We start from the raw sequence: 22,934 nt of genomic DNA, 5'->3' as shown, positions 1-22,934 counted from the left end.
AAGAAGGTGTGCACTGGGCTAAGGAAGGTGTGCACTGGGCTAAGGAGGGTGTGCACTGGGCTGAGGAAGGTGTGCACTGGGCTAAGGAAGGTGTGCACTAGGCTAGGGAAGGTGTGCACTGGGCTAAGGAGGGTGTGCACTGGGCTAAGGAGGGTGTGCACTAGGCTAAGGAAGGTGTGCACTGGGCTAAGGAGGGTGTGCACTGGGCTAAGGAAGGTGTGCACTGGGCTAAGGAGGGTGTGCACTGGGCTAAGGAAGGTGTGCGCTGGGCTGAGGAAGCTGTGCACTGGGCTGACGAAGGTGTACACTGGGCTGAGGAAGGTTGCACTGGCCTGAGGAAGGTGTGCATTGGCTGAGGAAGGTGTGCACTGGGCTAAGGAGGGTGTACACTGGGCTAAGGAAGGTGTGCACTGGGCTGAGGAAGGTGTGCACTGGGCTAAGGAGGGTGTGCACTGGGCTAAGGAAGGTGTGCGCTGGGCTGAGGAAGGTGTGCACTGGGCTGAGGAAGGTGTGCACTGGGCTGAGGAAGGTGTGCACTGGGCTGACGAAGGTGTGCACTGGGCTGAGGAAGGTTGCACTGGCCTGAGGAAGGTGTGCACTAGGCTGAGGAAGGTGTGCAGTGGGCTGAGGAGGGTGTGCACTTGGCTGAGGAAGGTGTGCACTGGGCTGAGGAAGGTTGCACTGGGCTGAGGAGGGTGTGCACTGGGCTGAGGAGGGTGTGCACTGGGCTGAGGAGGGTGTGCACTGGGCTGAGGAAGGTGTGCACTGGGCTGACGAAGGTGTGCACTGGGCTGACAAAGGTGTGCACTGGGCTGAGGAAGGTGTGCACTAGGCTAAAGAGGGTGTGTACGGGGCTGAGGAAGGTATGCACTGGGCTGAGGAAGGTGTGCACTGGGCTGAAGAAGGTGTGCACTGGGCTAAGGAAGGTGTGCACTGGGCTAAGGAGGGTGTGCACTGGGCTGAGGAAGGTGTGCACTGGGCTAAGGAAGGTGTGCACTAGGCTAGGGAAGGTGTGCACTGGGCTAAGGAGGGTGTGCACTGGGCTAAGGAGGGTGTGCACTAGGCTAAGGAAGGTGTGCACTGGGCTAAGGAGGGTGTGCACTGGGCTAAGGAAGGTGTGCACTGGGCTAAGGAGGGTGTGCACTGGGCTAAGGAAGGTGTGCGCTGGGCTGAGGAAGGTGTGCACTGGGCTGACGAAGGTGTGCACTGGGCTGAGGAAGGTTGCACTGGCCTGAGGAAGGTGTGCATTGGCTGAGGAAGGTGTGCACTGGGCTAAGGAGGGTGTACACTGGGCTAAGGAAGGTGTGCACTGGGCTGAGGAAGGTGTGCACTGGGCTAAGGAGGGTGTGCACTGGGCTAAGGAAGGTGTGCGCTGGGCTGAGGAAGGTGTGCACTGGGCTGAGGAAGGTGTGCACTGGGCTGAGGAAGGTGTGCACTGGGCTGACGAAGGTGTGCACTGGGCTGAGGAAGGTTGCACTGGCCTGAGGAAGGTGTGCACTAGGCTGAGGAAGGTGTGCAGTGGGCTGAGGAGGGTGTGCACTTGGCTGAGGAAGGTGTGCACTGGGCTGAGGAAGGTTGCACTGGGCTGAGGAGGGTGTGCACTGGGCTGAGGAGGGTGTGCACTTGGCTGAGGAGGGTGTGCACTGGGCTGAGGAAGGTGTGCACTGGGCTAAGGAAGGTGTGCACTAGGCTGAGGAAGGTGTGCACTGGGCTAAGGAGGGTGTACACTGGGCTAAGGAAGGTGTGCACTGGGCTGAGGAAGGTTGCACTGGGCTGAGGAGGGTGTGCACTGGGCTGAGGAGGGTGTGCACTGGGCTGAGGAGGGTGTGCACTGGGCTGAGGAAGGTGTGTACTGGGCTGAGGAAGGTGTGCACTGGCCTGAGGAAGGTTGCACTGGCCTGAGGAAGGTGTGCACTAGGCTGAGGAAGGTGTGCAGTGGGCTGAGGAGGGTGTGCACTTGGCTGAGGAAGGTGTGCACTGGGCTGAGGAAGGTTGCACTGGGCTGAGGAGGGTGTGCACTGGGCTGAGGAGGGTGTGCACTGGGCTGAGGAGGGTGTGCACTGGGCTGAGGAAGGTGTGCGCTGGGCTGAGGAAGGTGTGCACTGGGCTGAGGAGGGTGTGCACTGGGCTGAGGAGGGTGTGCACTTGGCTGAGGAGGGTGTGCACTGGGCTGAGGAAGGTGTGCACTGGGCTAAGGAAGGTGTGCACTAGGCTGAGGAAGGTGTGCACTGGGCTAAGGAGGGTGTACACTGGGCTAAGGAAGGTGTGCACTGGGCTGAGGAAGGTTGCACTGGGCTGAGGAGGGTGTGCACTGGGCTGAGGAGGGTGTGCACTGGGCTGAGGAGGGTGTGCACTGGGCTGAGGAAGGTGTGTACTGGGCTGAGGAAGGTGTGCACTGGCCTGAGGAAGGTGTGCACTTGGCTGAGAAAGGTGTGCACTGGGCTGAGGAGGGTGTGCACTTGGCTGAGGAAGGTGTGCACTGGGCTGAGGAAGGTTGCACTGGGCTGAGGAGGGTGTGCACTGGGCTGAGGAAGGTGTGCACTGGGCTAAGGAAGGTGTGCACTAGGCTAAGGAGGATGTGCACTGGGCTGAGGAGGGTGTGCACTGGGCTGAGGAAGGTGTGCACTGGGCTGAGGAAGGTGTGCACTGGGCTAAGGAAGGTGTGCACTGGGCTGAGGAAGGTGTGCACTGGGCTAAGGAGGGTGTGCACTGGGCTAAGGAAGGTGTGCACTGGGCTAAGGAAGGTGTGCGCTGGGCTGAGGAAAGTGTGCACTGGGTTAACGAAGGTGTGCACTGAGCTATGGAGGGTGTGCACTGGGATTAGGACTGAGGAAGGTGTGCACTAATTTAAGAAAGGTGTGCCCTGGGTTTTTCTTGACAGTCTTTCCCTGGTTTTGGTTGCAGTGACAAGCACTAAAAACAGGGTTGCTGGCATAGCTGGAAGTTGCTGCGATATTTGCTCCCAACATTTCAGTCTTGGTTCTCAGGAGAACTGTGCGTCTCACTAGAGGTCATGTGATGGTGCTCTGCAGAGGTGCTAATCCAATCACACAGGGAGTTGGACGATTGGGTTTGGACCACATGCTTCTCAAGATTAGTGTAGCAGACCCTGTCTTTCTAAACCAGTGACCCTCCCGTTAAGTAGAGCTCAGGCATGATCTTGGCTGTTGTTCAAGATTATACGACCCTTTCTGTAACCCCTGAATGATGCAGGCCTGGGAAGGAAAGAGAAAGACATACTTTGCTACAGTTTCCTCTGTGACATCACATCGTCGTCCAGCGATATGGAGTGCTCTGATGGGAAGCTAGATGCTTACGAGATGCTAGAAATCAAGGTTACAAAAGAATTGCCAGGATATCATAACACTCATTGCACCAGTGGTGGGAACACACTCCAGGTAAAACTTTTTACCCGCAGAAAACAGAGGGTTCAGACGATGCAAGAAGACACCTAGGGAGAGGCGTGGCTAAACAGCCTAGCCTACAGTCCTTACCTTGAGGCTTCTGTTTTCTGTCTTTGCACCCTCTATGCTGTGGTTTCACTGCTAAGTGTATAGCATAAAGAAAAGAGTACAGAGTACAGAAAAATGTTAATTGTGATTTTAAAAAAAAGTAGAAACAATGTCAATGTCCAACTGAAGGAGAAAGCTTTTAAATTGTATCTATTTAAAAATCATTCTTATGACCACTATTAATAACATGCTATGAAATATCTTAACTGTCAAATGATGAATTAACACAGATATACAGATATTTTAAGACAAAACAACTGCAGCACTTTTTGAAAATTTAAAAAATCCTTTTTTTCCAAATGTCAAAACATTAAGACCAACTAAAAGTTTGCAGAGAAAGAGGTATACACTAGTAGTGATGGCTTAACTACCTTTCTTTAATTCACTTCCTCCCGCCAATAACAGAGTGGACTGCAGCCCTGAGCAAAAAGCTAAGCAAGGAAGAGACCTTGAAAGGGGAAGTAGGGAAGCAAGGTGCTGATTCAGCCAAACGGGCTTTGTGCCATCACACAAGTCCTCAATCACACACACACACACACACACACACACAGAGAGAGAGAGAGAGAGAGAGAGAGAGAGAGAGAGAGAGAGAGAGAGAACTGAGAAAAAGTAGCAATATGGTGGCTCGGAACTACTCCATGTCAAACACACAGCCCCTCACCACACTAGGTTGGCACATTTGAAGTCAACGCCCTGCAATCTAGCATGGGAAGAAGGTAACACACAATTATTTTATGCAAAGTGCATCTCCCGGGGCACCTCCCTCTGGTTCTCAGTGGATGTGGCATTTCTCTCAACTTTTATAAAACTTAAAAATCTAGCACAATATTTGCAAGCTGATTTCTAAATCGACACCCCTCAGAAAAGTCAATCCCAGATGCAATATTTGGCTTATCTGCCTGCCCAAAAGCTAAAGAATAGTGTTACCAGCAGCTCTGTTACTGAGGTGCTGTGGAATATTTTGCTAGTACAACCTTTAAAAATGGAGTTAAACCATCCTCTGATGCTCTCTGTGCCACTGTGGTTTAAAGCAAAGGCTGCTCTTTGTATAAACGCAATTTCTGTGGTTTAACTTTAGACTGTTTTCTGGGGTCCTCCCATGTACTGGGAATGCGTCAGAGGCATAGCTCCGTTTCCTGTGGAGGCTGGAAACTGTTAACTGCAAAGTTTGGAGACAGTCTGAGTGAATGCTTTACCATATGTTAAACTAAACTTGATATGAAAAATCATATCTGTTTCCAGTTTCCCAAAATGTTCAAAAGGAAAGGAAAAAAAAAGAAAAAGAAAAAGAAGAAGAAGCAGCTCCGGCTTTATAAATATAAAAAGCATCTGTCTGCACAGGAAATTCTGCTCTGTCATTTCGCAAATGATCCCCACTTATATGTACAAGAGAAATCAGATCTGATGAACTGTATAGGAAATGATGTGCTGTTTTGTTTAACATTTGAAGTAGCTATTCATAGTTCCCCATGGCTGGCTGGCTGGTGAGCTACATGGCACGGAGATCCCAGCAGCTCTGCCCAGTGTGGTCCTGAAGCACTCACATGTCCAAGTTAAGCCTTCTGTGAGATATGTTTGTGTTGAAATGCTCCCACCACCACTTCCAACTCAGGAAGACTCTTGAGCATTCACGAAATGCTTGGCAGTTTCACCCTACTGCTTTATTTCTTACTGGCTTTCTGAGACTCCAAAGAGTTTTCTTGGATTCGGTCACTCGGATACAAATGCCCTTCACTTAATCGTCAGTAGCGGTTTGTGAGTAGCACATTTGTTTGCTCACACATAATCATACTATGTAGCGCTGATTGTCTGGAACTCCCCGTGGAGACCAACTCAGCCTCGAACTCACAGAGAACCGCTGCCTCAACCTGCTGAATGCTAAGCAATGAAGTCGTGCACCACCACAGCTGGCTGTTAGTAGCACTTTTAGGAATATTTCTACGACAGTCTCTCAGCCCGCGTCCCCAAGATGACACACCATTCTGCAGTGTCTTGGACTCTGAACACTGTCTCATGGCTCTCACGAGATGAACAAATGAAACACACAAGCGGAATGTTGCTGATCATCACAGTCTGTGAGGCCTTCCCACCATCTGTTCGCAGTCCCCGCCGACAACACGCACTTGCTCTCTTGACTACAAACTCTCATCAATACAATGTTTTTCCTTCACTTCATTGGTTGTTTTCTAGCATCACAGACATCCCGACGACTTTTTTTAATGACAGACTCTTGATCTGTTTCATGTAGCTGTTCATGCAGTGTTTCCAACCAAAGTCCTTTAACTGCAAAATCATTATGGTTTTGCTCCCTTTCTCTTTCTTTTCAACCATTGTCCTTATTTAGTAGACTGAAATTCTTGTTCTAGTTCACTTATTTCTATTTCTTCAGTCATATTAATATCACATAGTTGTGATTCTCAGCCCTACATCCCCTGTGTTTCAAGGGTTGCTATGTCCTAATGTTTCTTTCTTAAATGACTTCTTTTAAAAGATACTGTCTACATCTCCTTCTAATCCAAGGAATCATTAAAATGGCCCTCTCGGATTTTTTAAAAAAATATGCATTTTTCCCTCTTCCCTCACAAACTGGAGACAAGAGCTCTCTGCCCTCCTTAGCAAAACTGAAAGTATCTATCCATATGTCATCAATAACACTCAGTGTGTGGCCTGTCTCTCTGTCTCCCTGAGGCGAGGCATAATCAAAGTATCCTCTCAGCCTGGCATGTGTAGGAAAAGGACTTAGTGCATATTAAAAACAAGCAATTCTCTTATGCGTTGGAGGCCTCTGGAGGAAAGAAAAACTCCTCGCTATAAATGCATATTTTTCACATTGGACACTCTCATCTCCATGCAAAGGCAAACAGAAAATATAAGTGTGCATCTTTATGCTGTAATAGCGCTAGCGAAATGTCATTGAGAAGGTGGTGTATTACTTTAATCTTAGCACTCAAGTGGCCTCAGAGGCAAGAGGAGCTCTGTGAGTTCTAGGCCAGTCTGGTCTACATAGTGAGTTCCAGCACAGCCAGGAACCATAATATACAAGCAAAAGAATAACCCCAACAAAGCATTGTGAGAGAGAAAAAATCCCCAACAATACCGTTGATTTAGTTTTGTGTTGCCATATCCTGCCAGGTGTGGAACCTGCGTTAAGTCTGGTTTGTATATCCAGTGAGACTCCATTGGAGAAAATTGGAGATTTTCTGACAATTGGAGATAACATCTGGCCTAGAGATAGGGCCTCATGCCAAGTTCCCCTCTCAGCCCTTGGGCTTTTGCAATGTGTAGGTGTGTGAACTTCTGTCTGGACCTTCAGTTTGATTCCTAGGTAAAAAGGTGCTTCTTGGTGTTGAGGATTGACATGAAGTAATAAGGATTGCCTCGGGAGGGGCACTTAGAGGGTCCACAGGAAGGAAGGAAGATGGATCCACACCAAGGTTTATCAGAGTCCCCTGAGAACGAAGGCAGAATGGGAAGACAGGGTCCTGCAAACAGGCTGCTACATGCTGGAAATGAAATTGTAATGAAGGACCATTGATTCATCGCAGCTGGTAAAGACACTTGGTTCCCATGTAAAACAAGAAGGTTAAGTTTTTTTTTTTTTAGCAACTTTCATCATTTGAGATTTAAACTTTGGCCTGACCTCATTTTACAGCTTCCTGGCTGGCTTGATTCTTACAACTGAGACTGCCTTGCCCTGGTGGGCCCTGCTGACGCGGTTCGTAACTTGTTTTTATGCCAAACTTCATTTACTTACACATCATGTTTCCAAAGTCAACTGATCTGGAACTCTCAAGTGGGCTCACAGAGATCAAGGGGCCTGTTCGGGTCTATGCTAGATCCTCTGCGTATAAGTTACGATTGTACAGCTCAGTGTTCTTGCCTGCATAGTATTTTCAGAATCTCCATGTGTCTAAGGTCACTTAATTGTAATAATAATAATAATAATGATGATGATGATGATGATGATGATGATGATGAAGAAGAAGAAGAAGAAGAAGAAGAAGAAGAAGAAGAAGAAGAAGAAGAAGAAGAAGAAGAAGAAGAAGAAGAAGAAAAAGGCCAAAGTGAAACACTTGAGATTTTTCTGTGTCAGGCTGTCCTGCACTTTAATCAAGGCAAATACATATTCTAATCTCATGACATCATTGACTCCCTTGGCTCTATTCTCAGCAGATTACACCATGTAGCAGGGCTGATGATTTTAGCATCACCAATTCATTTCACAAATGTCACAAATGTAGGGCATTTATGAGAAATGGGTTGTTTTATGAATGTGTAGCAGGTGTTTTTTCTACACCCTGTTTTTTTTTCTTGTCATTTGAGTATTTACTGTCTACATAAAGAAATGAGATTCTGAACTAACTTGGAACTCCCATGGCTTCTTATAAAACACTGAATTAAAGGAGCTATCTTAAAATAAAAAAAGAAATATTTAAAAATATTAAGTTTTAAATAATCAGAAACATAGCAAGCAGAGCAAAGGGAGCAGCCTAGTGAAGAAACAGCCTAGAGGTGGAAGAAAATCTTTGCAGATGTATATATGATGGGGAATTAATATCTAGAATAAAGAACTCAATAACTTAAACAACAAAACAACCCCAAAATTATCTACCCCATAAATTGACCAATGGATTAGATAGTTCTCAAAGTTAGAAATACTAGTGGCCAATAAATATATGAAAAAAAATGTTGAACATCCTTAGAGATTAGAGAAATACTAGTAAAAATTGCATTGTGAGGCAAAGGCAGGCAGATCTCTGTGAGTTCAAGGGCAGCCTGGTTTACAAAGTTCAGGACAGGCAAGACTATACAGAGAAACCCTATCTCAAAAAAACAAACAAGACTGCATTGTGAAGGCTAACAAGAAGAGACTTTGTACCCTATGATCATATATGATCACAGTCATAGGGGAGGGGAATACGGTGAAAGTGGGAGGGAGGGAGGAATGAGAGGATAGAAGGGATGGGATAACAATTGAGATGTAATATGAATAAATTAATAAATAAAAAATGGTGAAAAAAACTGCATTGTGAGTCTCTCACCCTACGCAAAAGGGCTGTCATCAAGAAAACAAACAAAAAATGCTGCCTCGTGGAAATATAAAACAGCCACTATAGAACTAGTGTGGAGGAGGTTCCTCACAAAACTGAAATGGAATTCTTCTACAGCACTCATAATTAAATGTTATTTGTACGTTCATTAGAGAACATTTGTAATTTGTTAAAGCTGAAACTTAGCAGGGAGTCCTCCACCTCTTGAACATGTAGTGCTTTTTAATTCACAAAATAAATGAACAAGTTTGATGTGTTGTTTTCCCCCTACGAGGCAGGATCTAGCCCTATAAGCTATTGCGTTAACTGAAGCCTCCTGTTGATGAGGTCAATCTGTGATTGCCAAAATTTAGTTCGCTCACATATGAGCCAAAGGCAGATGTTCATGCAGTCTGTTTTGTCATTGCTGTTGCTATTGTTGCTGTTGTTTTTATTTGGTTTGGGTTTGTTTTTTTTTTCTTTTCTAATTTTTTTTCCTTTGTCTACCAAGTCTTTGAAGGTAAGCTAGACATGTTCTCAAACATTTATTTTAATTTCCTCTCCATATTTTCATTATGTTGTGGGAGTAGAAGTCTTTTTGTTTTTGTTGTTTTTTGTTTTGGTTTGGTATGGTTTTTGGTGTTTTGAGACAGAGTTTCTCTGTGTAGCTTCTAGCTGTTCTGGACTCGCTTTATAGACCAGGCTGGCCACAGACTCACAGGGATCCACCTGCCTCTGCCTCCCGAGTGCTGGGATTAAATACATGTGCTACCACACCAGGCTGGTGGCAGAGCTTTAAAATTAAGAAGAAGAAAACACGTTTTCTGCAGGAGAATAATATGTTTTCATTGGGAAAAAAAAAAGCAAGTACCTTATTTGTGGTAGGCTTCTGTCTGCCTAAGAAAGGATTTCTTCTAATTAATTACTTCTAAAGAAGTCATCAGCTGTAGCTGTGTTTCTTATTCCGTCACTGTACGTCTAGTGGTACAAGATCAGCTCTGTCTGTTCTCTAAATAGTTGAAGTGGGGGCTTTGGGAATAATGAGAAACATCGGAACACCACAAGCCATGGATGGCCACATTGCAAAACATAATTGAAAATCGGTGGTGTAAGAATTGGAGGGCTGCGTGAACTGTAAGCGTTTGCTCTGAAGCTGAGACAGGAGCAGCGCATTCCAGTAACTTTACTTCTCTCAGCCAGCGGAAACAGTCTTCTGCCGATCATTAGCTTGTAACCGAAGGGCTGAAGTGGCAGTTCTGGATGCACAGCCAGGAAAATTAAGCAAGTAATGGTGAAAAAGACAAAGCGCTTCAAGTTAAATTGCTTTAGATTGCATTGACCTCATCCCTGTACCTTTGAAACCTGTCCCTAATTGAGGGCAATTGATTTGCCCTCGTGGCTTTCGTTTAAAGCTTGTCGGATCTCAAATTCAAAATGTTAAGGCCTTTCTGGAAATCATCCTGCAATTGAGTTTTCCTCTGAGATTATTAAATGATGAGTAAGGTGCATGGCAAGTATCAAAACAGAACTCGGTGAATTTAAGCCTTTGAAGTCAAAGTCACATCTGTTTGATGCCATTGGAAGCAATAGAATGAAGGAAAATGCTTTCAGCATAAAACAGTTAGGAAAACACGAAATAAGGAAGATATGCCAAATTCTCAAAATTTTCATCTCATTTGCCAGCTGTATCTTTTCTTCCCTTTTACCTACATAACCCCAATATAAAGTGACCAGAAACTTCAGTAAGTGAGAGAAAAAGGTTAAATCTTTACTGATCTGTGCTTACTTTCTATTCCTGATAGCTTGCATAGCGCCTTCCAGCAGTATTAAAAAAAGAAAGACTATGTTTAATGATGTACACTCAATTCTATTCAACAAACACTAGTAGCCTATTGTGCAATTTAATTTTTAAATATTTGTTTAGCTATTCAGTGAAGGCTATAATATAGTCATTGATCTTGGTGAACTCATATTTAGCAACAGGAACCTATAACTATTAAAGGCAATATACTACAACTATTGTTAAAAGAGATCACAAAGTCCAGTGGGGACACAAAACATAAACCAAACCCCACAAGAAGACCATCAATGATGGCGGATCTGGACCCAGGGGCAGGGCTGCACAAACTACTGTACCAACCAAGGACAATGCAGGCAGTAAACCTAGACCCCCTATTCAGATCTACCCAAAGGACAGCTCATTCTCCACCATTGTGGGGAGAGCAGGAACTGTCTCTGACATGAATTCTGGTGCCCCCTGTTTGACCACTTCCCTTTGGTGGGGAGGAAGGGGAAGCAGGCTATCCAGATGAGACCTGATAGGCTGTGGTCATGTGGTGGGGGAGGAGGTCCCCTTTCTGTCACAGGCCTAGGGGAGGGGAATAGGGTGGAAGAAGGAGGGAGGGGGAACAGGAAGATACAAGTGAGGGATGTAATCTGAATAAATTATTTAAAAAGTAAAAAATTAAATTTAAAAAAAAGAACAAAATGTAAATGAAGTGGAAACATGAGAGACTAAACCAGGAGGAGAGAGTCACATGCACAAATGCATTCCCTGGAATGGAAAGCAAAAGACGATAAATGGAGATGGAGATAGAACGAGGAAGAGTTTGGTGGACTCTTGGAGTAAAGGGGTGTGGCCATTAGAGCTCTACTATATGGCGTGGTGACCATGTGGCTAGTCCACACGGAGATGTACTGTGAAATAAGCTGTGCAAAGATGATGCCTGCATTTAAACCCCAGCACTCTGGGGGTCCTGACGGAGAGACACCACTCAAGGTTGCAGGCTGCCAGCCTAGCCAATAGAAAGTGTAAGCTTTGATTCCAAAGAGGATGCTGCCTCAAAGGAACAAAGAAAAGAGTTGGAGAGAAAACTCAAGGCCCTCCTCTGGTCTCCGTTTGCTCCTAGGTCTACATACCTACTCGTGTCCCTGGGAATGCATCACATACACACACAAGAAGAGTTTGAGCTGCCAGGGAGAGGACATGGCAGATTTAAAAATGCTTGTTCTAAGCCCGAGGAGCAGAGTTCAATCCAAGTGAACTAAATAACTTTAAGAAGAAGATGAGGAAGGGGGAAATTTGTACCCTACACTAACATGCTATTAGTAGCTGCCATTTTGTTTTCCCTGAAACTGTACTGAAATAGCACTATACTGGAGGGAAATAAATGGGAGAACTGCTCCCATTGTCTCAGATAGGCAGGTCAGTGAAAAAGATGGCAAGAAGCTGTGAGTGGATGGCAAGAGAGAAGTTCAAGTCATTGGCCATAGCATCTTGCCTAGCAGAAGAGATCAGAAGATGGATGCAGAAAATTGTAAGTGTTAAGGGATGGCAGATCTGTGCTGGTGAGCTGCGAGAACACTGTTATAAATGAGAAATGATGTTCCTTCAAACTGGCAGGAATATCACCGACTATAGTACTATAAATAGATATTGTTTGTTATACTATCGCTATGCAACAGGCTGTGCTTTGGGTTTCCTTATGACTGCGATGACAACCCTAAGGTCAGTATCACTATTAACTCATGTTATTTGCTCTATATAAAAATCCTGAAAACTTTGAAAAAAAATCTCAGAGCCAGACTTTCTTACACAATATGTGGGACGAAACTAAAGACATAAAGACATTGTTTATCAGCAAAGGAAACAGGGAAGTGGCCAGGAAGAAAATAACTGGAGGGAAGCATACCACAGCAGTCTGAGAGGAGAAAAGGGTGGCGTCAAGACAAGGAGAAAAGAATAAATCCTTGAGGAGATTAACTATTTTATTTTACTTTTGTTTGGCTTATGGTTTTGTTTTGTTTTGTTTTGTTTTGTTTTGTTTAAAATTTGTTTTCCATTCTGTAACAATTTAGCAACTCTTAATTTAGTGGCCTTATATATAATTTCAAAACTGACCATTTGGTATTGGATAGCCAGTTGAGAGGACTCTTCCTTGGGGAAGACCATTTCTCCTACTCTCAGTATTTCTTTGTCTAGAGGTGGGTATATTTAAGACTCCTTCCTCCCATGTCAGCATATCTGTTAGAGTCACCCTTGTTTACGTTGGCTTAGGCAGCCATGTTTTTTGAGACGTCGTGTTGTAGCTTCCCAGACTATAGACACAGACTAGAAGACTTCCCAGACTAGAAGACACAATCTCACAACAGACAGCCTGTTCCTCTGGTTCCTACACCCTTTCTGTCTTCTCTTTCACAGTGATCCCTGAGCCTTAGATTTAGGAGGAGTGTTGTCCATGGATCCATTGGGGCTGGCTACCCCGTGATCACTTGTTCTCTGCTTTTTTGATCAATTGTGGTTTTCTGTAATAATCTCCTTCGGTTGCAAATAGAAATTTCTTTGAAGAGGGCATGAGAACTACACTCATCTGTAGGTATGAGGATAAATATTTAGAATGCAGTTAAGGAATTGTGCTGTTTTAGTAAAGTGATGAGTGTAGGTTCTCCTTCAAGATCCATTACCTCACTAGCCCCAAGTAATTTCCTAAGTTTCCACTATTGGGCATTATTCACCTCCCCCCCCACACACACACACCCTGATGGGTGATCCTTAAATCTAATTAGGGAGCTGTTAGTTACCACTAGGACATGAGTGCCACTATTGCACCTTTACAGTCACTGTACCTTGTTGATAGTTGTTGAAGTTCATAGGCGCTAATAACTGAGTAGGAGTATTGGTTGCTTTACTCTCTTGGGAGCTTGCATGGCACTTGTGCTGTGAAACCCAGTTTTCGGGGAGAGGCTTTCACTTCAGATCCAGTTAGGATTCCCTAAGTCCTGTGGCTGAAGTGAGTGGAGTCTTCAGCAATGATGATTTACTGTCCACCTCCCAAAGGCAACCTGGGACAACAGTTAACTTTCTAACCAAATCTTTTCTCTGTGGACGTTTGTTCTCACCAGTCCTGTTGCTTGTTGCATATGCCTTTCTAACTAATCCAATAAAGAAAATTTGGAGAGGGTACTTGTTTGACAAAACACACGCAATATCTGCTTCTGAGAGGACATTATGATCCACTTAAAAAGACTTTTAAAAGAAATTGAAGAGTTTTATATCCCAAAGAAGTATTCCCTTTCTGCCTTCTATTCCTTTAAGAGCACAAAACAAACTCCAGGCTGGAGTCCAAAATCTAAAAGGGCCAAGAGGTGACACACCTCTCTTTGCTTGCATTTTACTTTATATTATATTAGGTTGGCACTTAAAGACAGAATTGAAAATCCAGGAGATGTGCCATGCTTACAGATGAAGAAGCTTTTCTCTTATGTGGTATCCTTGGTGGTGACGTTCTTCTGTTCCATTCTGTTCTGTTCTGTTCTGCTCTGTTCCATTCTGTTTTGTTTCTGTCAACTTGACACAAGCTAAAGTTATCTAGAAAGAGGAGCCTTCATCAGATTGCCCGTAGGCAAGTCTGTGGGGCATTTTCTTTATTAATGATTGACGTGGGAAGGAAGGCTCACCTCACTATGGATGATGTAACCCCTGGGCAGGTGGTACTGGGGTGTGTAAGAAAGCAACCTGAGCAAGCCAGGCGAAGCAGATAAATTGACAACATCCTTCCAAGCCTTCTGCTTCTTTCCTGTCTCAGTAACAAGGAACGTAACCTAAGAATTGAAAGGTGAAGTAAACCCTTTCTTTTCCAACCCTAAGACAGAGGCTAAGTTCAATATTTTATAACTATTGCCTCAGTTCCTACAAATGGCCTTCAGTTTCAGAAAAAGCAACAGCATTAGCTAGTTGTCTTTCATTTTTAGATAGCCTGTCTTTATCAATAATGGTGCCATTTTGTTTTCTGTAGTTGTCCCAGTAAAAGGTAGGTATGCTGCCTGGGCCCAGTACAAACTGTGTTTCTGTGCTTGAACTGTGAACTCGGTTGTATTAGTGTCACAGGACTGTACTACAGCATCTGTGTTTCTCACCTTCTATCCAACACAGACACTATTCAGGGAGGTTTGACAAATAACTAGCGCTCTCTTAACAATAAAGCAGAACAGGGAACTAGTTACTAGGTTAATACGCATTCTTTTAAATTAATGTACTTACAAGCAGACCTGAGTTCAATGACTAGAACCACATAGAGGAAACTTGCACGAGGCTGTGTGCTTGTGGGAAGGCAGGGACCGTGGACACGAAGGGGGAGGGTCCACTAGATAACTAGCCTCCCTATCAGGAGAGCTCCAGTCAAATGAAGGACCATGCCTCAAAGGAGGCGGGGTGGCAGACAGCATCTGTGGAACAATGCATGGGGTTGATCTCTGCCCTCGACTTGTACACGTGAACCTGTGTGCGCAAACACAAAGCTCGGGGGTGGGGGTGGGGCATGGGGTAGAGGCAAAAACTTCCAAATGTTGGGAGATGCTGAGTTAACAGAATCATAACAGCCAGCCAGTGCTACGTGACTGTAATGCTAACGCTCTGAGGGACTGTGAGATTGGGGGCCAGGCTGGGCTATGTAGTGGGGACCCTGATCCAACAAGAAGATGAGGAGTTGCCATAGACTTGATGGTATTTTAAGAAAAGTAATGAGAAAGGTAATTTTTCTAAGCCTCAGGTTTCAGAGTCAAAATAATAAAAAATTACGTGAATCGTGGCTGCTTTGACTCACTGGTGACTGTTTAAAACTCACCCGCCATGTATTTTGTTCGTTAAAGTTCTAAGATTTGTTCAGAAAGAGTAGATGGAACACAACTGAATAATTGTGTTCAGAACTGGAGTTTTTCCCAGGAAAGCCTAGAAACTGTCCTGTGAGGTACAGGATATTGAGGCCCGACCTGAAGTTGTACGGACCTCTTTCCTGTGTGTGACATCAGATCTCAGTGTCTCTTTTCCTCACGTAACTGCCTTGTGATCTCTGTGAGTTTTCTTGGGTATTTCTTTCAGCTGTTTAAAGGAAGACCCGTTGTATTTCTTGTTGTGATTATTAAATAATCATTATTCCTATTCATTCATGTGACACTCTGTGTTTGTGGGAATTCCTCTTATCACATGAAGTGTTGTTTTGTTATAGACAGAAGAATTTGCTCCATTTGCCCACAGCTAACCAAGAACAATGTATATTGAATTCATTTAAACTTTCTAAATGTCCATTCTACATTCCAGACAAATTTAGTCAAAACTATAGCATGCACATTTATATTATTATGAAGTTTTCACACATTTCTTGTCCATGCTACATCTGCTTCTTCTACTGCAAGAGTGAATTTTATCTAGATGAGCACTAAACAGCTTCTAAAGAAGATTTTCCTGTAAGGAATAAAGATAGACACCATGAATGCAGAAAAGGTTTTAATGACTTACAGGACACCATGTGGTCTTATTACAGTTCAAAGAATTGTAAACCAGGGGACAGTAGCATAACCTCACTAATTATTTATATCCTTAACTGGAAGCACTACGACATAAACCAAGCTAAAATAGATTGAAATTGTAAAATCCCAACTCGTGGAATGCTGTTTCTTCAGATGACTGACAGTTTGCTTTTCATGAGGACATTGTATGTGGATGCCTAGGCTATGTTATTTAGGCTTAGCTTACTGTTACCAGGTAGCTATGTAACAGTGATTTTCTTAGGTGATTAAAAATTATTTTAAACTCATTTTTATTAGGAAATATGTTAACATTTCAGAAAAAACGCTCATTGAGCCTTGTCAATATCATACTTCACTGCACATTAATATAAGGAGAGTTTTGGGATATATACAAAGTCTAAAAAATGTCATGATTGAAATCCTTATACAGACTATTTTAATTTCAAAAAATTAAGTTTAATATTGCTATGATCATACTGCCCTCTAGTGTTAAAATAACCTATGTTTATGCCAAAGTTCATTTGCCTTTTCAGATCAGTATTTTCATGACCCATTTGTCTAACTATGGAAATGACCGACTGGGGTTATATACATTTGTGAATCTAGCCAATTTCGTGCATACCTGGACCAACCTGCGTCTTCAAACCCTGCCTCCGGTTCAGCTGGCTCACAAATATTTTGAGCTCTTTCCTGATCAGAAAGATCCTCTCTGGCAGGTAAAAATCAATAATCGGTATTAACAATTAATACCACAAATGCAATTTGTAGTTCTGTGACATTATTCAAATGTGAGAACTCAGAGTGTCAGTGAAACTGCGTTTGAAAAACATTAAGATTTGAGAAGCTATTTCCTACTTAATTGTAGGCCTATATTATTGCTACACATTGAGGCACGTTTTCTGTTTCTTTTCTCATTAGAAAGTACAAGATATTCAGTGTGGGAGTCTGTGGTGGTGATGTTTCCAATCAGGAGTGAGTGAGAAATCAACTTTCAGACTGTCATGGGTTGAAATCAGAAATGTATAAACAAGTTGTCTGTTAGGCAGTAGACCAACTGGCCAGCCTTACACACATACACACACACACACACATGCACGCATATGTCTATAGTTACAGTCCACAGTAGCAGCTTTCTGGAGTGAGCCCAGTGATGATAGCCTTTATTTGCAGTTGTTATCACAAGTATAGTTTCTTCTTCTTCTTCTTCTTCTTTTTTTTTTGCACGATTAAATACTTTTGTATTTTTTGACTTTTTCTAATTTTTATTAAATATTTTTACACATACATTTGTATTATTACACATATGTACAATAAACTACCTACAGCAAGAACCGTGAAACAATCAGGAATTATATAAATGTTATATACATAGTGTTTTGGATATTTGTATTTGGCAGCCTTGAAGAAGACGTCTTTCCTATTTTGATGCGTCTGAAATTCTGAGTGTAAATCAATATCTCTTATATAGTTTCTTCTTTAACTACCACAGATCACCAGATGTTGGACACTTGAAACACATACAACTTTCCCACCAATTTCACAAGTTATTTTTAAGCTGAAATCATTGTCATGACGGAAGAGTGGTTACGCACACTAACAGCCAAAAGGGGCACATCACTTTTGTCTTTGCTACATATAAGCAAAGGTCTTTAGCTTCGCAAATCTATAGTGCTAACTGAGCAGAAGGAAAAGCCAGTCCAGTTTGCTCACTCATTAAACAGTACTAAAGACTCCTGTAATCCTCCCTCTTTACATTACTGAGCATGTTGTAGTATGTTCTAGATACAACTATACTTTGTGTCTGATTTTTATATAGGCCAAAAATTGGCCTGTATAAGAGCAGTTCACCTTCATTTTACATTTCTGCTAAAATTTGGTGCTTTAAGCACCATAGTTGGTAAAGTTACATTTTTAGATATATATTAATCAAATTTTGAACTTAGCTGGAAGGAATTGACTGTTTCCTTAAGTTAGTGTGGCTCGATCCCTCTCCGCTTGAAGGAAGCTCTTCTCTTGTAATAAAACTAGTTTAAGGTACAGAAGAACCTTGAGTAGAGTGATTTAGTGAATGCTGAGAGTATCTCTCCCTTTCATCCAGTTTTCTCAACATTCCCTAAGGCTGTGATCCTTTAACACACTTATTCATGTTCTGGGGGTGCCCCAATTTATTTTTGCTGCTACCTCATAAGTTTAATTTTGCTAATATTATGAATCATAACGTAAATACATTTGGAGACAGAGGTTTGCCAAAGGGGTCGTGATTCACAGGCTGAGAACCACTGTGTTAGACACTGTATTAGTGTCTTCCCAACAAGTTTACTGTTTAAAAGGGAAAGGATAACTGTAGAACTCCCAAGAACAGAAAAACGTGACACCCTGGGTTACTTGGCTGTTTACATGAAGTGGGCTTCCCTCCCCTTCCCACTCCCTCACTCTCAAATGAAGGACAAAAAGAAATCGCCCCCAGAGCTTCTGTGAGGCCACCTCAGGGCTTTCAGTTTCCAAAAGAAACCCCTTGCATATCATCCTGTCTTCTCCGCCATCTTAAAACAAAGATTGGAGATGCTCTCGACTGGATACACACATGAGCATAACGTCACTATATTCCTCTCCCATATAGAACCCCTGTGATGACAAACGCCACAGAGACATTTGGTCTAAAGAAAAAACCTGCGATCGTTTACCAAAATTCTTGGTAATAGGACCCCAGAAAACTGGTGAGAACTTTTAATATTATTATTAAATAATGTGAAATAACTAGCCGGTGAGTCCTTGTTGCAGGGAGACCTTGAGCCTCCTGTGATGCTAATAAAGTAACAGCATACATCCCTGCGACACAACCTTGTCCAGCTGAGTAAAGTACTAAGTGCTTTGCCAAGTGGCTTAATAGGATGTGGGGGAAATGAATGTCAGTTGAAAGACACAGCAGTCAGTTTGCTGGCACATCTTATTTCGTTCCCAAGGATCTTACTCCAGAAGTGCAGTTAACATTTCTAAAATTAAAACTAATTTTGTGTTTAGAAAATGATTGACAGGGTTTGCTCAAACGCCAAGAGAGACATATGTAAGTACCTGGGTCGTTATAAGAAATCTTTTCCAGACAAATAGTCTCTGCTTTCCAGATACAGTTTACTTTCTTGGAGAGGTGACTTTAAAAATAAAAGCCCAAAAGGTGTTTGATAAGCAGAATGCCTAGACATAAACAAAACTTTCTGCTATCAAAGTGTTATTCACACCCAGGAGGCATTCACTGCACACTTTCTTAAATTGGCATGCAATTTGTTCCTCCATAAACTTCTTGTTTCTGTAAACCTCAGTATTAAAGTAAAGCCCAGTGGAAGTTTTAATGCCAAACCGTTGAGCTGCATCCTGCATGATAAATGGCCTGGGGCCCTTAGATTCTTGCTTCATAGAGAACGACCACAAAAACTGCACCGTGTGCCAGTACCTTTCCTCGGCTATGTAGATGACTGAGAATTCTGTGCAACATAAGCAGACTCAGGTGCTTCGTTCCTTTTAGTGCCACTTGCAAATAGTCAGAGATCATGGATAAGAATGGCAGGCATTCCTTCCCTTCCGTGTCTCCTCGTCCTTATCTACCGAACGCCTAAAGACGCTTAGGAAAACACTGAAGCTGAAATCGCCTCAGTGAACTCCCTCTGCCATCCCATAACCTGGTCATTACTCATCACCTCTGTCTGAATCTTGACATATCCAATTTGCATTAGAGCTCTGCAGGATACATTGTTTCTCCTGCCACACTGGAGAGAGACACTTCACCATAGTGCTTAGCCAGCAAAAGTGTTCCTAGGCAGAGTAAACTCTGCTGGGTTTTCAAATGCTTATGTTACTATTTGGATATGACATTTGCCTTTGGCATAAAATCATTATAGAAAAATCATTGTGTTAATGAAAATTAATCTGCCCAGTTTGGGAGTGGTTGAGGTGTAGTTTATATCATTCAATAAAATGTACCCACTCTAAATACAAATGTTACACAGCTCTGGGTATTAGACAAATGTTACACAGCTCTGGGCAGTATTTACACTAAAAATAACTTCTGAACCTTGATGAAAACCTGATAATCAATCTTTTTCTCCCTAATAAACAGACTAGGAAGCTAAGACCTAGAGTTCACAAAGATCATAATGCTGAAAATGCAACAAAATGCTTGGCCCTAGGATTTGCCTGACTCTTGCTCTCTTTCTGTGAGTTTCAGTAGGGACAGTCCGTCCACTCATCCATCCCCTATCCCACACCCACTGTATATTTAGATACTCTTTCACCCATCTCTTTAGTCTTTAATTTTTTTAAATAAAGACAGTCACCAGAGCAGCAGTGTAGATGTCACAGAGCTTTGTAGAAGTACAAATTCTTACACCACATCTTAGACCTACTGAGTCAAGTCAGAAACCCTGGATGGGCACCGATGTGTCTGTGAGCCAGCTTCTATGTGCCTGGGCTACAAACAGAGTTTGAGGATCAGTGCTGGGTCGAGGTGTTGAAGAACACTGTCTACTTCAGGTCCTTGCATCTCAGCCGGTGTAGTCTCCTTGATTGTGGGTAAAGTGTTCACTGTTTGGCTTAGAGGCATATTCTTGGTATGCTGCCTTTTAGACAATCTTGTAGTTGACCACTATTTTAAACATTTTTATACTGTACAGATATTATAAGGTCCAGGCGTGGTGGTGCACGCCTTTAATCCCAGCACTCGGGAGGCAGAGGCAGGTGGATCTCTGTGTGTTCAAGGCCAGCCTGGTCTACAAAGTGAGTCCAGGACAGCCAAGGTTACACAAAGAAACTCTGTCTCGAAAAAAAAACAGATATTATATATGGAAATACAATTTTAAAGAAAACTTTGAGTCATAAGAAGATACCAAATTTTGTACAAATGGTAGCATGATATTACTACTGGCAATTTTAGAATGGTACCTTCTGCAAGTGAAAGATTGTTCTTGCTATCTTTTGACCTGAAATAAATTGACAGAGAACAGTCCATAGATCACAGCAGTTAGATCACATGAGTATGTAGAAATTATAGGGGATGTTTATTTCCTGGGGATATTGAATGTAGAAACAAGAGATACCTTTTTTGGGTGATATTACAAAAACAGTCATAGTTGCAAGTAATGTGCAAATCTTTGGCAAACTGAAGCCAAAGTGCCTTCTGTTCTCATGCAGGAGCCCGAGCTACACACTTTTATTTTTCAACCTCTTGATTTAGGTGAAAACAACACTAACTTTATACCTTTAAAAAATGATGCCCTTGTTCCCAAACTATGTGATTACCTATGATGTGCCATTCTGTTTCCAATATATGTAAATTTTGTGTTATGGCACTAAAAAGAACACTTCTCTCCAAACTTAACAATTTAAATAATCTTTGATCATTTGTTGTGTGTAGGTACACTCAAGTTTATGAAAACTTGTTAAAGGATTAAATCCTCAATTGGTTTTCACAGGCCTCAGGAAGAACATTATGTCAATGTTTATATTATATTGAATATTATATCAAACAAGTATCAGTTTGGGTAATGACATATATTAAATGATATAGTTCATTTACTTTTTTAATTTTAAAAAATCTTGAGTTATAAGATGTCTTTTATTTTCCTTTTGCTTTTTATTTATTCTTCTCTCATACAGTACGTCCTGACCACAGTCTTCCCTCCTTCCAACCCTCCCACGTAGCCCCACCTCCCCTCTCCCAGAGATCCTCATCTCCTTTGTTTCCCTCCAAAAAAGAGCAGGCCTCCCAGTGATGCTAAGCAAACATGGCAGAGCAAGATGCAATAAGACTAGGCACAAACTCTCATATCAAAGCTGACCAGTAGGAGGAAAAGGGTCCCAAGAACAGCCAAAAGAGTCAGAGACACTCCCACTCCCCCTGTCAGGAGTTCCACAAAAACACCTAGCTAAACAACCACAGGATGTATGCAAAAGATATTGGATATCTTTTAGCATCGGGGACAGATGACTTTTCCCTTTAAGAAAGCTGCAGTAAAGAGAGGCTAACAACCAAAGTCACAGATGAAACCAGTGACTTAGCTGATATCAAAAGTGTAGGGACCCGGCTCTCACCACTCTCTCTCCACTGGTGAGAAGTGCCTCCTGTCAGCTGCAGGTTGTCCGTTCAGTTTTCTAGGGGGTACATGGAAAGAATCTGCTCAGATCATTATAATGCGAGTTCGTTGGTGACTGAAATGCTAACAGTAGGGATGTATCTTTTCCACTCGTTAATTTCTAATCTCTGCTGTCATTTCAGGTACCACTGCCTTGTGTCTGTTCCTGATTATGCACCCTTCCATCCTTAGTAACTCCCCCAGCCCAAAATCCTTTGAGGAGGTACAGTTCTTTAATAGAAATAACTACCACAGGGGGATTGATTGGTAAGATGGGTTATTAGTATAAATCTAAAAGTATATGTACCGTGCACAGTATAAACTTAGTGCTACTATTTAGATGCACAAAAGTGTGTGACCACAGATAAAATTCAGGCTGCACATGTTAGAAATTGGCTGACCAGTAGTCTAAAGAAGCAGAAAAGTCATTAATAACAAGGCTTTCCAGTTAACAGAAGGGCTTCTTGCCTCGGGAGGCCCACGTGCCAATCGGTGTTGATTATCCTTGACAGTAGTTGCAGATGTGCATTCAGAGCGAGAGTGCAAGCCGGGGAATGTCCCCCTGCCCTTGTGCACCTTTCGTGGAGTGATACTGTGGTCTGAATATATCATGTTTATCGTGTTTTGATGAGAGGGACAAAAAATTAACTAGAAATGGAAATGTGTGTATATTTCATGACTAATGGAAGCTATAAAATGTTAAAGGTATCAATAAAAATTAATTTTTTACCTTTGAGTTTAGAATGTTAAGTGTGAAGAAAATGGCTAGAATCTGAAGTAATAATGTAGCTTATGAATAGACATACAATATAATAATAAACCCTCTGTGGTCAGGCTGGTTGCATTATCTCAGTTTTCTAAACATCAACTATGCCAAGAGATCCTTACGGGTAATCTGTAGAAAGACTGATGAGGTGAGCATCATTTGAGCATCTAAAGAAGTTGCATGCTAACTATCCTCTTGT

At 42.8% G+C, this 22,934-nt stretch overlaps 1 protein-coding gene across 4 annotated transcripts in view; it reads left to right on the top strand.

The window, feature by feature from the left end:
- The window catches only part of LOC311583624 (bifunctional heparan sulfate N-deacetylase/N-sulfotransferase 3), a 153,905-nt gene that overhangs the window by 105,288 nt on the left and 25,683 nt on the right, over positions 1 to 22,934 (top strand). For all 4 annotated transcript variants that reach the window (XM_084757388.1, XM_084757386.1, XM_084757387.1 and 1 more), the window contains 3 exons: positions 16,381 to 16,563; positions 18,468 to 18,564; positions 22,113 to 22,236. In XM_084757388.1, coding sequence (XP_084613514.1) covers positions 16,381 to 16,563; positions 18,468 to 18,564; positions 22,113 to 22,236 — 404 coding nt within the window. The remainder of the gene's footprint in view (positions 1 to 16,380; positions 16,564 to 18,467; positions 18,565 to 22,112; positions 22,237 to 22,934) is intronic.

The sequence above is a fragment of the Acomys minous genome, assembly GCF_964271855.1.
Source record: "Acomys minous genome assembly, chromosome: 14".
NCBI classification, from domain to species: domain Eukaryota; kingdom Metazoa; phylum Chordata; class Mammalia; order Rodentia; family Muridae; genus Acomys; species Acomys minous.
The sequence above is the reverse complement of the archived record's forward strand: the minus strand, read 5'-3'. Positions and strand labels throughout refer to the sequence as shown.